Source organism: Triturus cristatus, chromosome 11 (genome assembly GCF_964204655.1).
Source record: "Triturus cristatus chromosome 11, aTriCri1.1, whole genome shotgun sequence".
Taxonomy (NCBI): Eukaryota; Metazoa; Chordata; class Amphibia; order Caudata; family Salamandridae; genus Triturus; species Triturus cristatus.
In genome coordinates, this window is record NC_140594.1 from 1,125,838,408 (window position 1) to 1,125,853,748 (window position 15,341).

At 43.3% G+C, this 15,341-nt stretch overlaps 1 protein-coding gene across 2 annotated transcripts in view; it reads right to left on the reverse strand.

The window, feature by feature from the left end:
• Positions 1 to 3,345: 3,345 nt before the first annotated feature.
• COPS7B (COP9 signalosome subunit 7B) overlaps positions 3,346 to 15,341 on the reverse strand; it is an 87,352-nt gene continuing 75,356 nt past the window's right edge. For both annotated transcript variants that reach the window (XM_085635698.1, XM_085635699.1), the window contains exon 7: positions 3,346 to 5,699. In XM_085635698.1, coding sequence (XP_085491824.1) covers positions 5,541 to 5,699 — 159 coding nt within the window. In that variant the 3' untranslated portion in view covers positions 3,346 to 5,540. The remainder of the gene's footprint in view (positions 5,700 to 15,341) is intronic.

The window sequence follows — 15,341 nt, forward strand, 5'->3', positions numbered from 1 at the left end:
AGGAGGACATTTGCATACTACTAAGGTGATCGAGGAGGTCCGACCAATTACTAGAAGGGAAGGTGGGCCGCACACCCCCCTGGGCCAATTTCGGACCCTGGGGCCCGGACATAATTTGGTGGGCAGGGGAGCCGTGCAGCCCCCCTCCCTGGACTTATTTGGGACCCCATCCTCCAGGGCCCGGCCACGTCTCCGTGAGTACCCAGGACCCACCCAGGGCACCAAATGTGCATGTCGGGCATTGCGAGGTGAACCTCAAGGCCGCCCCTGTCCCAGTTAGCTCCCTAACTTCTTCTGCATGAGTAGACATTGCTCCCGCACGCAGGGACGTACTAGAAATCAATACTTTAATCTCTTTCCCTGCCCATGTGTGAGGGCAGGGAAAGAGATGAAAACTCTTCTCCCAACAAGCAGGAAAGGTTTAACTGATTTTTTGTGTGGGATTACGGTATCCTACTGCACCAAGAGTCCACCCTATAGCACATCACAAAGTAGGCCCGGATAGTTCAACCAAGCTACACTGGGGAGTCAGGCTACAGCTTTCTGGCTGCAGAACAGTGTCCTTGCTATAGAACACCAAAGATAAACATTAGTAACCAGCAGGCACCCTGCCAAGTAGTTATGGGCCACCCAAGAACCCAGGGACAAATAGTGAGACCGTCTTTATAAGAACCACGGAGACAGTTCTCATTATCCAAGCTCAAAATTGCTTATTATCTTATTATATTCACAGTAACATCCTAGTATCTCGAATATCACACATTAATAATAATTTATACACACATGCATCTTAGAAAATAAAAATCAATACAAAGGCTCATATTGATTACTTGTTAATGCAAATCATTCGACATGCCCATCTGCAACAGGGAGAAGAGGTGAATTAGTGGCTTAATAACAGACGCTGGAACACTGAGACGTGGTCTCTGAACTCTGCATTAGCATTTAACATAAAATGAAAGTCGTTCTATTAAAATGACTTTACCTCATCGTGCCTCAATCTCCAAATATCTGTAAGACAAATATGTATAACCCTGCTCTGAAGTACATGGTCTAGAACTCTCCCAGTCACATGTCCCTCATCACATAATTGATGCTTAATTTCCGATGACGTCTTAAACACAACCTGTATGTTTTTTTGTTCTAAGTATGGGCCCTCACTGTCAAGATTCTTCTGCTTCAAAATAACATTTAACAGGTGGTTTCCTTTGGACTACACCTTAAAGTTCATCTGAATAATTCACCACATCGCTCCTGCGAATGTGTATATAAGAATGGAATTGAAGTGTGAGAAGTGGGGACAGTGAGAGGGGGCTAATATTGGGCGAGAAAGTATTTCTCAAGATTAACTACAGTGGTTATTGACAGGAATTCTGTTTTAATGTTTTTTAACGTAATCATGTATAGGAACATCTTATAGACGTAGTGTAATATCGAACAAATATTTATATTTAAACAATGATAACATTAGGAAATTAAGTTTGATGTTCATGTCTAGATGTTTGATTATTGGATGTAAGCAGTACACAGTATTTGTATACTGACACCCGTGTTTTATTATGCAGATCTTGTCATTTTATTTCCTGTGGGCAAAAATCAATTAATCAAGAGAGTCAAAGAAATTGTCTTGAAAAAGATGGTGTAATAATTGCTTCCATCGAAACGCGCTGGTGCTTCATGACAATCTGTGGAAAGACTGGAACCACAGATTATTTATCAACTTTGTAATATCAGGTTCTAGTGTTTTGTTATGGTTTTACCACGGATGTGTATTTGTTTAATGACAAATTGCATTGTCTTTTGTGTGTACTCTCTGTGTTAGGTTTTATTGTTTGTGCATTGTGTAATATTATTTTTCCTCAATTGTTTTCAGGTTTTTGTGTTCACCTTGCTTTAAAGGAATATCAAGAACAACGTGTGTGTACCAATCTACGATAGTTCACGAGAAACAATGTGTTTTTTGAGAGGTTATGAGGCTGGATTTTAAATATACGAATAAATGTACATATCCTTGCGTGTAAATATATAATCCTTTTATGATATGATCACTAATAAATAGATCTATTTTTATAATTTTATAATCACTGTCTTTGGGTTTACTATTATATTTCCCTTGTGAGTGTGGTGAACGAAAAAGTGGCTGTGATCGTGTGTGAGTAGAGGAAACATTGGCGTATGTGGTGAATTATTCAGATGAACTTTAAGGTGTAATCCAAAGGAAACCTTCTCTTTTTTTGTCTCATTGAACCCTATTCCTTTGGCGTTGAAGGGGTCCCTCTCATTTTCATTACAATCAAAATAAAATTTTCCACAAAGTGTCCTTAAGTTATACCCGCACTATACGATGGGGCTGGAAAAAAAATAACATAAATTTTCATAGGAAGTCAACAAAAGTAAAAAGACTCTGAAATCAGAGCTCCAAGGGTGAAGGTAAAAAAAACTGAACAAAGATAGAAAGTGAGGAGGTAGACAGAGAGTTTGATGTTTCAAAAGATACCTTCTTGGAAACAGCATCACCGGTGGGGTAAAAAACCTCTCATAATAATTAGATGTTTTTCAAATATGACACTGGATTTTGCATTAGTTTGGGAACTCATTTAAAGGCGAGTAAAGTTAGTAAACTCAATTTTTGACAGACACCTAGCAAAGTTCATTTTTGGCACACATTGTTCCCATCATTCCAGATGTTTAATAACATCACATTGTAAGCTGATGTCCATGAAATCCCTTCCCAACCACACAATGCTATTAGGTACGCCTTATGGCCTAGTAGCCAGCTGCCCCTTGACCTACGCACACAAACATCTAAAAAGATCCACTGATTGAGGAGGATATACCCAAACGTTACATGGCCTAGTGTGTCAAAGCCCTGATACAAGAGTTTGGCTCAAATAGTCACACTTAGGCAAATTATATCAACACGAATTATCATAGTACTAGAAGGTGTAAAAGGGAGGAGGAAAAATCTAACTCATACAGCCAAGGTCGAGCTTACTGACGAAGGGCTCAATTATTTGACTTACCACACACTTCACATCTATACTAAAATCAGGGCACACTTTGCATCTATATTAATACCATCCATTTCTGTAAATGCTTGTTTTCTGGAAGTGGTCTTCCAACTGAAGCGGTTTAAGAGCAGGATTATGAATGCAGAATTATTATTTACCATTAAAATAAAGGTTTTTAGGTTTATCAAGATGCACACGCTAGAGAATTTGGAAGTAATGTTGAAGCGTGGTTCTGCAAGGCTGTTTGGTAATCCTTGTGCTTCAATGATCTTTGATTGTAGATACACGACAAGTCCATATAATTTAACAAACAAAAAAAAGATTCAACACAAAATTACAACAAAATCAATGCTTTTAATGTTTTCAAATGTGCTTCGTAACCAGAAAGGTATTTTCAAGTCAGTTACAAGAGCGTATCAATCCTCGCTTCACATCGTTCAAAAAACAGGAAATGTACTGTACAAAAGATGCCACAAAATATCAACAACGCAGGTACCGTGATGGGTAAGAAAGGCAACTTTAGTACACAAGTAACAATGCAGCCATATTCCAAAATGTTTTTACAAATTCCTACTTTTTTTCGAGTTGGGTGTGTGATCCTCGGCAGTGCACATTAGCTCCAGGTTGAATTGGTCCAATGACCCCATTCTTAGCTGATAAAAAAACACTGCTTAGATTCCTTGGCCAAACCAGGGCCAACTTTGGTGATCTGTTTTCCACAGATCAGTTTAAGTGGAAATATGAACCCGCAGTTTACGGTTTAAAACATAGAAAGCCCCATAGAAATTGATTTTATTTTCAAATCTGTAAAATTAGATTGGGGTCCAAATGAGTCATGATGTCAAGGAACATCTCATCGCTTTGAAAACAGAGAGATATAAATGGAGTGGAGGCGAAGGTGCACATAGGCCAGAGAGGAGTGTGTGGAGAGCAACTGGCATGCAAAGAAGGAATGTACAGATTCATCAAATAAGATGGCAGCTGTAGGCTGGAGCTTACCCATTCTGGGCAACATTTCCCATGAGTAGCAGCCTCAAGAATTCCACTGACTAGTACTAGGTGGAAAGGAATATGAATGGTGCAAGGCATTATTGGGCATCACAGCTCCCAAGTGCTACCGAGCAGAAGAAAGGAACGAAGCCGTAGAAGCAAAACCAGTAGAATGGCACGAAGGACTCTCGCCCTGAGCTTTCTTAGCACATGGCAGCAGAACCACACTTAAAACTAATACTAATAGAAAGGAAGCTGGAGGCAGGTTACACGTACTGGGATACATGTGTTCTGCAATGCCTCTCTCTGCATTCTACATTAACATACACCTGAGGAACAAGAACACTTAAAAAATATGCCTCTTTATCTCAGTACATGAAGGGGCAGCATGGATCAAGCTGGCTGTGACTGTGGCCTTTCCTGGGGTGGCACAAAGTAACCAGTCCTGCACTCATGTGTTCTATAAAAAGAAACATATACAAGCATCCAAAACAACAAACTCGAACAGGGTGACTGAGTCAATTCAATGCTCCGATAGTGTCACTGAAGGAATATTCTATTGTAAACAGAAGCTCAGGACATATGTGGTGATATCACAATATTCCCACGTAGAAACAGAGTCAGCATTTTAAGTTCAACTAAATATTACAAGATTGACTGGGGGGCAGTGGAATAATGCAATGTCCCAACATTACCTACTAGGGGTTTCATTCCTTCTGAAGGTGGGTTTGTATCTTTCGATTTAACGCATACCAGCCTGAACCAAAGTATTCCATGTAACGCTGATGAGATTAGCATGCAGGGTCACAGAAAGGTAACCAGGAGACAAAGTTTCAGAATACTTACATCAGTTGTTTCATTCGTCAGGCGGCTACCGCCTACCGAAAATGAAGAAAAACCAAATCCTACCAAATTGGCTTGCGAAAAAAAGCAGTTTACTCAATTTGCTTTTTTCCCCCTTTTTTCTTTTTAGTTACAGGCCAACTAGGGTCTGTGTAATTTAAAATGTCTACATTGCTGTCATAACATTAGGGGAATTTGGCTGGTCAGAACAGTTATCCGCAAACCAGTGGAAACCCAGCATCAATTAAGGTACGGAAATGGTCTACACACCAGTACAGATGACATTAGCTTCAAGTTTTAAGGGGCAACAGAACAATTACAAATGCATCCATCAGATAATCTTCACAAGAAGTCATCCACACACCAAACAATCCATCGACCAAAGTGTACTCTTTTCACATACTCCTGTGCAATGGAGTAAGGGGAGACTCCTGTGCAATGGAGTTGGGAGGTAGAGGTCTACAAATTCAATACTGCTTTGGGAACTTGTTTAACAGAACAAGCTAAACAATGAAACTGCTTTATTCCACTTAAAAAACCAACTTCAGATTTATTGGTTGCATCACCGGCTTTGCCTGCAGGCTGGCGCATGGCTTAGGAGCGCCCACCTGAAAACTGTAAGCAGGATCTCCTGTCTGTGATGTGAGAGTCTGTAAACAGGTGTTTTTTTCCTGAAAAGTGTCAATGCTCAAGGCATCAGTGGCGACTGGCCCCAAGCCCCTTAACCTTGGACATTTTCTTGGTGGGCTGCCTTTGCTCGCTGAGGGAAGGCCCGTCCCGATCTGCGAGATGTTGGTCCAGATCTTGAGCGGTTGCAGAGGTTGTGGCTTTCAATGTTTTCCTTATGTTTGTGACCTGTAATGAAAATAAAAAGACGCACAGGGGTGAAAAGACCTTTATCACGAAATTTCATTATGAAGAAAGCTCACATAAAAAAGTAAATCAATGTAACAACATAAAAATACATTTCTTTTCGGTCTAAGTAATAACAGCCATGTGAAAAAAAATAAAGCATGTGGTTTACAAAACTTCCAGGCCCAATACGAGGGAGCTGCTATAAAGATCCTGTGGTTTGGGCATGTTTGACGTGGCTTTGGCATCATTTAGAAGGCCACAACAGCTGCCCTGGCACTAGGAGTATGGTAAAGAATGATGGTTGGTGGCAGATTAGAGTGAACCAATTAGGCATCAATAGCACAAGAGACAACAGACTTACTCCAGAAAGGTTTTGAAGCTTTCTTGCAATACAAACATGTTTTAGGAGTCGAAACCACCAGCCTGATACAGGCAACAGGTTATGGCCCTCCAAAATTAAAGGAGGGTCCGATATAGCTCAAATGAAAAGGTACAAAAAGAAATGAGGATGGCAAATGCATGATTTATGTGGTAATCTGATTAAAAAGTTTGCAGAAATTATTTGTGCTTTTGAAGCACTAATTTATCCTTGTGGAATTCCTTGTAGGGCAGGGATTTTCAAACCTGCAGGCTTGGTTTCAACTGGAGTCAAGAGAAGGAGGATATTAGAGCGGCGACAGAGTGTGTCCAGATGAATCAATAAGTTGTAACTCGATACAGAAAAAGACTGAACTGAATAACACAAAACATGGGACTTAAGCAGAACTCTGTTCAAGGAAGTATGAGAAGTTAGCGCTGGAAAAGTGTTCTTGGCTCATCCTGAAGACGTCATATTTAAGTTAGATTTTGAAAGCTGGAAGGGGTATTTTTGATTTGCCTATAAATTTAGGTATTTGGTATTTCTGAATTCGTGCAATTTCGTCTAAAAGGGAGCACATTTAAATGGGGGGATCAAAAGTGGTAATTTGCTACTAACTATGGCATCACTTGATGAATTTTAATTGTCCTCACCAATCTTTAAAGCCAGTCTACACTCTATACAGGGTCTACTTAGATAGACTCCTTGGTTAAACAACAAATGATCTATGGCAAAAAGCGCACCCTGCCCCCCCTGCCCCCCCCCCCCCAAAGGGGCCCATTAGGCATTGCAGAGCCTGCCCTAAGAGGAGCATATGTCTGATTTTTTTTTGGATTGTTTTTTAACAAACTTTATTAAGCTTTTTAATGTGAAGGTACATCGTATTACATATTGCAGTGAACACATTAATTATGTAGAAGGCATAGGATACAATTCAGGCATTGTGCGCAATCAGTACAAAATGTAGTATTGTCTACGATACATTCCGATAATGTCCCAAGACAGCTAGGAAGGTCACCAGTCAAGCACATTGTTGCGTACTACATTCCCAGCCTTCAAGCTATTGTATTTGAGGGGAGCGGTGTCCGCTCAACTGTCCCACAACTCCCAATCCCACCCTGAACCCACCCTCCGTAACCAACCATGCCACAAAGAAAGAATTCTTAGTCTGGGGGCCATAGAGCATACTTTCAGGGGGGTTGAGGGGGGGGGGGGGGCGGAGGAGAGGGCAGCCCCACCCCAAGCGTGCGGCAGGGGGAGGAGCATATGTCTGATGATGAAGCATGCCACCAAAATAATGGGCGAGGCATTTGCTTCTAAACAGGTATGCGGTTTGTTCCTGACCCTAAAACAAGGTAAATTAGCCATAGGCACCTCTTGACTTCTGAACTGTACACCCTCTAAATACTTTCATAACATATTGGAGGTAAGTACTGGCCATACCAAATCCCCCTTGCCTCCTTTGAGATCATTTAATTTATGAATCTACATGAAATATGGCAGACCTTTAGCATGCCTTGCCTTCTGTGACAGGATTCGTTCAGATCCATCAAGGGGTGGGACAAAGTTATAATGAGGGGCAAAAGAATTTCATGTGCTAATAACTTTGGTGTTCTTTAATGAATCTGCATGAAATTTAGCAGGATGTCAGCAGGTTATGTCAGAGCAGGAATCCCAGGTTTCATGCACCTCTGAGAAAGGGGACGATAGGGGAATAGGGAGCAAAGTTTAACAATATCAAACGTATTTCGTTTGCTAATAACTATTGAACACTTTCGGATCAGCACAACACTTAGCAGAGACTTAGGTTTCGCTTATTCGTGATATTTTGAGATATCATGAAAACACATCCGTTTGGGGGATCAATTCATGTTGAGGTAAAAAAAAAAAAAACAGCAGGTCTCATTTTAACTCCCATAGGTATCTTTGCTTTCAACTACAGAAGAAACTTGTACGGATTAACAGAAAACTTTACATGAAAGTGAAGATTTACTCAGAGAAGTGAACTTGCTTGGTTTGAAAGAAATTAGCATCAGAACAATGTATAAGGGAGCTTGAGGCGCACAAGTCGATAGGGGTCCCAGGGAGAGGGGAGTTTATCCCATATTTACAAATATTTGGTGACTAACTCATCAAACCTCTTAATTTCTTTGAAAGTAAAGTTGGTGGGATGGATGGGAACACTCTAGGAGGAGGAGGGCTGCGTTAATGGTCCAGAGAGAGTTGGCAATATCCTTCAAGCTCCGACTCATAAAATTCTGACACTGAAGCATCTGTGGAGGGCCCACATATGCTCCTCTTTTGTACGTACTAGGTGCACATGGGACAAGGTGGGCTTCTTCCATATGGTATGATCCTGCCCAGTGATAGCCTGAAACTGGGCAGAGGTATTCCGCACACTGGTGAGGGTCCTGGAGCACCCCATAGACGCATCCCTGGGCATAGCGTTTCTAGGCCTGCTTGAAGAGGTGGGGGGAACCAAAGGGGAAGGGTCACTGGTGGCACGGGGTACCCACATAGCTATACGGGATTTTGCCTGAACCTGTAGTGCCGAAGACTTGAGTAACTGGTGTACATAGCCAGAGGATAGCCCCAGAAGCACAAGAGATCTGGGGTCGATGGAGGACATACTATGAACTGAATTAATTGATATATTTATATGCACTGTTTGGTCTGTGATACCACCTTTCCAGGCATTGTTTAGTTTTCTTTAAAACTTCTCATTTAAAAAAAAAAAGCAACAACAAAAACTTTGCTGCAAAGTAATAACTACCAAAGTAAATCCTCGATGTAAAGGAAGCATTATTCATGCAGTCTGGTGGCAGGTTTAGGTAACCGAACTCTAGGACTTCAGGAGCCAGATCGCTAGATTCAGTTGACCTGGATCTGGGTGTCTGATTTCTCCATGGTTCTGGGTTAATAAGGACGGGGAGAGGTGCAGATTTTGGTGTGGAATAGGCGAGAGTTCCAGTAGTGTTGGGTACCACAGCTGGCGTGCCCATGTTGGAGCTACTAGGATCAGTTTGAGAGACTGTTGCCTGAGCTTGCGTACCACTAATGGAATGAGTGGGAGAGGCGGAAAAGCGTACGCAAATCTGCCTGACCAGTTCATCCATATTGCATTGCCCTTTGACTCTGGGTGGGGAAACCTGGCGGCGAAGGTTGGGCATTTTGCATTTTCGTGTGTGGCGAACAGATCTATGTCTGGTTGGCCCCATTGTTGGAAAAAGGGCAGTAGGACTTGTGGATGTAATTCCCATTCGTGGATCTGTTGAGTTTGTCGACTTAACAGATCGGCAATTTGATTGTGAACCCCTGGAAGGTGTTCTGCAAGTAGGTATATGTTCTGGGGAATGGCCCATCTCCAAATGTTCTGTGCGAGCTGGGACAGCTGGAGAGAATGTGTGCCTCCTTGTTTTTGTATGTAATACATGGCTGTCATGTTGTCCGTCCGGATGAGGACAGTTTTGTTCTGGAGATGTAGTTGGAATGATTTTAGTGCTAGGAACACTGCTAGCAGTTCTAGCAATTGATATGGAGCACTTTCTGTTGAGTGGTCCATTTGCCCTGAGTGGTGTGTCCGAGGAGGTGGGCTACCCATCCTGTGAGTGATGCGTCCGTTGTCAGCACTATCTGTGGAAGAGGCCCTAGGAACGGCCGCCCTTTGGACAGATTTTTTATGTTCCACCATTTGAGAGGGCGATGTGTGCGGCTGTCCACCAACACCAGATCTGTAAGTTGTCCGTGAGCCTGAGTGCACTGACGTGCTAGACATTCTTGCAAGGGACGCATTTGAAGTCTTGCATAAGGCACAATGAGGATACATGACGCCATCATGCCTATGAGTTGCATGAATACTCTTGCTGGAAGAGAGTGTTGGGTTTGAAATTTTGCGAAAAGAACTTGTATATTGGCTATCCTGACAGGGCTGGGGTATGCTAGGGCTGTGGAGGTGTTTATGGTGGCTCCTAGATACTGATGTATGTGAGAGGGTTGGAGATGAGATTTGGGATAGTTTATTGTGAATCCCAAGTTGTTTAAGATTTGGATAGTTTGGTGAGTGTGTAGAACACATTTGTTGAATGACTTGGCTTTTATTAGCCAGTCGTCTAGATACGGGAAGACATGAATTTGTTGTCTTCTGAGATGTGCTGCTACTACTGCTAGACATTTGGTGAATACTCTGGGCGCGGTTGTTACTCCGAATGGAATGACTGTAAACTGGTAGTGTTGTCCGTCCACCACAAACCTTAGATACTTCCTGTGAGCAGGATGTATGGGAATGTGGAAGTAGGCGTCCTTGAGATCTAGTGTGGCAAGGAAATCGCCTTGTTGTAGAAGTGAGAGCACTTGTTGAAGAGTGATCATATGGAAATGATCTGAGTTTATATACAGATTTAGGGGTCTGAGGTCGAGTATTGGTCTTAGAGTCCCGTCCTTTTTGGGGATTAGGAAGTATAGTGAGTATACCCCTGTACCCTGATGTTGTAAGGGAACTGGTTCTATAGCGTGTTTTTGAAGCAATGAGAGAACCTCTTGTTTGAGGTGCGTAAGATGGTCTGGTGACATGGAACGCTGTTTGGGTGGTATATGTGGGGGGGTAGTTGTGAGTTCCAGGAAGTAACCATACTGGATAACTTGTCTTACCCACTTGTCTGTTGTGATGGAGTTCCAGACAGGTAGGAACTGTTTGAGTCTTCCCCCGACTGGAGTGGAATGGTCTGGGGGGAGTGGAGGAAAGTTACTGTTTTGTGGCAGGGAAGGTGCGAGTGTTGGTATTGCCTCGACCTCGTCCCTTGTTGTTGTTTCCTCTATATCCGCCTCTAAAATATCCTCTACCGGGGGATGTTTGTGTAGCGGGTTTGAATGTAGAGGAGGTGTCCGCCCCCATATTCTTGGAGGCTCCTCTGTAGAAGGAGCGTCGAAAGGAGCCACGTGGTTGTGGAGACTGTAATGCTCCCATGGACTTAGCAATCTCGGTGTCTTTTTTCATCTTTTCAAGGGCAGTGTCTACTGCTGGCCCAAATAGCTGTTCTTGGTTGAATGGCTGATTAAGGATGGTAGTTTGTACCTCTGGCTTAAAGCCTGAAATGCGTAGCCAGGCATGTCGTCTAAGGAGCACACTTGTGTTTATTGCTCTAGAGGCGGTGTCTGCGGCGTCAAGTGCACATTTAATTGACGCATTTGAAATAAGTTTTCCCTCCTGGATAAGATCATTTGCCTGGGCTTTATATTGGTCTGGCAGATGTTGTAGCAGATTCTCCAACTGGTCGTAGTGAGCCCTGTCATAGCGTGCTAGTAGGGCTTGGGTGTTGGCAATACGCCAATAGTTAGCGGCTTGTGCTGCTATTCATTTGCCAGAGGCTTCTAACAGTTTGGATTCTTTGTCGGGGGTGGTGTATCTCCTGTGGTTTGGGAGTTGGCGCGTTTCCTAGCGTTGGAAACGACCAAAGAATCCAAAGGGAGCGGTCCTTTGATGTAACAAGGATCTTCAGGGGCAGGCCTATATTTCTTTTCTATTCTTGGGTTAAGAACCCTGGCACGGACGGGGTCTTTAAATACCTCTGGGGCGTGTTTTATGACTCCTTTAATCATAGGTAAAATTTGTACAGACTTTTGAGACTGCTCAAAAGTATCTAATAGGAAGTCTTCTTCAGGTGCGTCGGAGTGCATGGTGACGCCATGGTAAAGTGCTGCTCTATTTAATAATTGGCCAAACCCTAGGTGGTCATCTGGAGGTGATGGTTTGGAGGGATATGGCTGAGGGTCAGGCATGTCTGGTAGAGGGAATGCCCAATCATCCAGTGGTGCGGTATCTGGATCCGTGAACGGATCATTAGGATCACCCCCTCCCCCTAGGTCATCATCATCATCCTGTGGAGGTGGTGTATGTGATGGAGAGGGTAGAGGTAAGGGTGGTGTAGGCAGAGGGGGTGGGGTAGAAGGTAGTATGGGAGAGGAAGGAGGAATAGGCGATGTTGCAGAGTCCTTCTTGTTTATAGGAACTGGGGCAGGTGGTGTGTCCAGTTTCCGTTTTTTACATGGCACCGCGGTGACATGTCCAGTCTTTGGATTAATATAGATCTTTTTCTGTCGTGGATCAATGGGATATGGATGGAAAAGTTCTTGTTCCTCAGGAACAGTTTTTGGCGCCGATTTTTTCGGTTCCGATTGAGGTTTTGGTTGATCGGTGGAGTTTTTGGCTTTAGGAGGTGTGTGAGAGTCCTTAGCCGGTGTTTTCGGTGCCGATGATGGTTTTCGAGCCGAAGGTGTATCTTTCAGCTTGGGAAGTTTCGATGCCGGTTTATCTATGGGCTTAGATGTTTTCTGTGCCGAAGGCGTCGGAGACGATTTCGGTGCCGAGAGGTCTTTTGTCTTCGGTGCCGAAGGAGCCGGTGGAACAATGACATGCGGCTTGATCGTGCCCGAGCTACCGGAAGGCTTATGTTTCTTCGGAGCCGAGCCCGGAGGCGGGGCTTCTGAAGGATGTTTTCGGTCTCGACTGAGGCCAGCAGGCAAAGTCTTGACCAATGCCTTTGGTTTTGGAGGGGTTGGGGCAGGGGCAGTAGTACTCACGCGTTGCCCAGGAGTAATGGGGTCGTCTGAGTCGTCTGCTTCAAAGATGATTTGTAGATCCTCGGAATCTTCTTCCGGGACATCTGGACCCTCTGAGGAAATATGAATTTTTATGGTCAATTGTGTCCCCTATCTTAGACCCCAACGGCCCCATGTACATGCTACAAGTACATGTATGTTCCCTCCAGTTCCAGCTATGAAGACGCAAATACATGTGCGTCCAACGTCAACATGTCCTCTTTCAGATCCGCCATGAATGGGTCGAATATTCCATTCCTAAGTATGATTGGCCACCGACTTTATATGGTTCACTTTTCACGTTTTACAGTTCAGGCGAGTAGGCCCTGAATTCTGCCATCAAGCCTTTTCCTGCTTCTGCCTCTGAAATGCTCCAGCTTGGACCTGCATCCGTATCCATGAACTTTGTCCTACTCCCTGCGCGGCTAACGGTGCCTGACGCGGCCTGTTGCCTGCCCAAAAAACTGTATTCAGCCTTCAAGTTATCTGCTCCGCTCCTCATCCAATGCATTCCTGTCTAGTAGTTTAGGTAAACATCCTTCCAGCTACCGAGCAAAGGGCTCGGCCTCGCTGTCTTTATGCAAGTAATTCATAGCCCCTGTTACCATGGAAGATTCCTGCCCCCTCGCATCCCATGTAGACACATAGACGCTTGTACATGCACTAACAGTCAGTATAGAATAGATTCCGTCCGAGAGACCTTTCCTTTTGGATAAAACAGTTCCTTAAACAAAGATATTAGATACGATTTGGGATTAGGTTGACCTGACCCCCCAGACTTCTGTCTCCACATGTAGAGCTAAATGTCAATCCCCCTTCACCCTCTAGTTGCACGTCAATCACACGTCATGCGGCTGCGCGCGCATCTCTGCCAAATATTTCTGCTGACACTGCAGGATTCTCTTATGGATCCACCCACTTGTGACATCATTTTAAATGACGTTTCTAGTATACGCCTATTATTACGCCTATTTTCATTACGTATGTGTAGTCTTATCTGTATTATCAGCTGTTACGCCTCCTGCATCTGTCTTAATGCAATGCTTTTCATATATATATATTTACTTGTCAATAATGTATTGCCTATCCCTTCCTGAACCTTCGTGGTGATGGAATATGATTGCCTGGTTCGAACCATAATTCCTTTGTAAGGAATAAAGTCCTTTTCAGAACCTCTAATACCACGGATTCTGCCTCTTATTTTGACTGAGTTATTCTTACTAGACTTTACCGCATAAAAAATAGTACAGGTAATTTAAATATTTACCACACCTCATCAAAGATGTTTTCTGGTTCCAGAGCTGGTCTCTGTGCCATGATGTGGCGTCGAGCCCTTCGATCTCGAATGGTCTTTTTGGATCGAAATGCTGCGCAGGCTGGACAGTTGGACTTGTCGTGTTCCGGTGATAGGCACAGGTTGCAGACTTTGTGGTGGTCACTGTGCGGAACTTTTGCTCCACACTGGGGGCATTTTTTGAAAGGCGTCCTTTCCATGAGCCGTAGGCCTCACGGCGTGGATAGGCCCAGCGGCCCACGTCGACGTCCGGAATCGAGCCGATGAAATCGATGTCGAGTAAGGTGCTTCGATGGTTTTGTGTACGTTTTTCGCTTCAAAAAGCTTGGATTGAGATTTCCAACCGGAGCGGAAAAGTTGCATCCGAACCCAATGGCGGGAAAAAAACAATCTAAGGATGGAGTTGATGCCCATGCGCACTGTAGTCCAAGGGAGGAGTCACCTATCTCGTGACCAAAGACTTCTTCCGAAGACACCTGCAAGCATCGGAGCCCAACACCAGATGGCGATCTACTATCCTAAGTGTGTGATCTGCAGCTCATATGCCTCCAACATAATGTTTCTTCTTAAAAGGTTTTTAAAATAGAAACTTACAAACTTTAACATGTGCTCCGGTATCCTGCTCAAGGGAGAAGATATTTTATTGTTTATGAATTCAAACAAAATCTCCATGATGGGGAATCTAAACGTTTGCTTTTCAGACTCACCAAAAACAGACGGGAAGCTGAACTATTTATATTTCCCTAATGAAGTATTCCATAGTTTCCTTTTTATGTATTGTTTAATATTGCACTTTTACAGTTTCCAAATTCTGTAAATAACAGGCGTTACTGTTCCCAAATTTAATAGTACTCAATTTAAAGGCAATGCTTCAATTTAAACTAGCGCCCTGTAGATGACAACAGATGGCAGCAGAGAGAATTTCAAATACTAAGCAATCTAGACATCTTGCAAGGACCAGAAGTGAGTTCCGCTACCCTGACATTATAAGTGTAAAAAGGTTTAGAAGGAGCACACATATGTCTGACAAGGCAGAGTCTGTGTCTTACTCCACATGATACACCAATTTCTTCTCACCGTTCTACGCAGCCAAAGTCTGGGACTGAATAGTGCCTGCGTCTCTTTGGGAGGGCTATCGATTAACAAAATGTTCAAACTGCTTTTTGAATGACACCCTTGATGCAGACTTGGCATTCAAATCAGCAGTAGAAAGACAAGATGCTGAAAGTTCTGTGAAAAGGAAAATGGCCATCAAAATCTAAAAGACCAAAGAGCTGAAAAAACACAATATGTTACCCTGTAGTTAAATTTTTAAGCTCATAAACATCTCTGCCCTACTTATTAGCCTGAGCTAGACCCAATAATGCCATCTGCTTAATCAAGGAAGAAAGTGCCT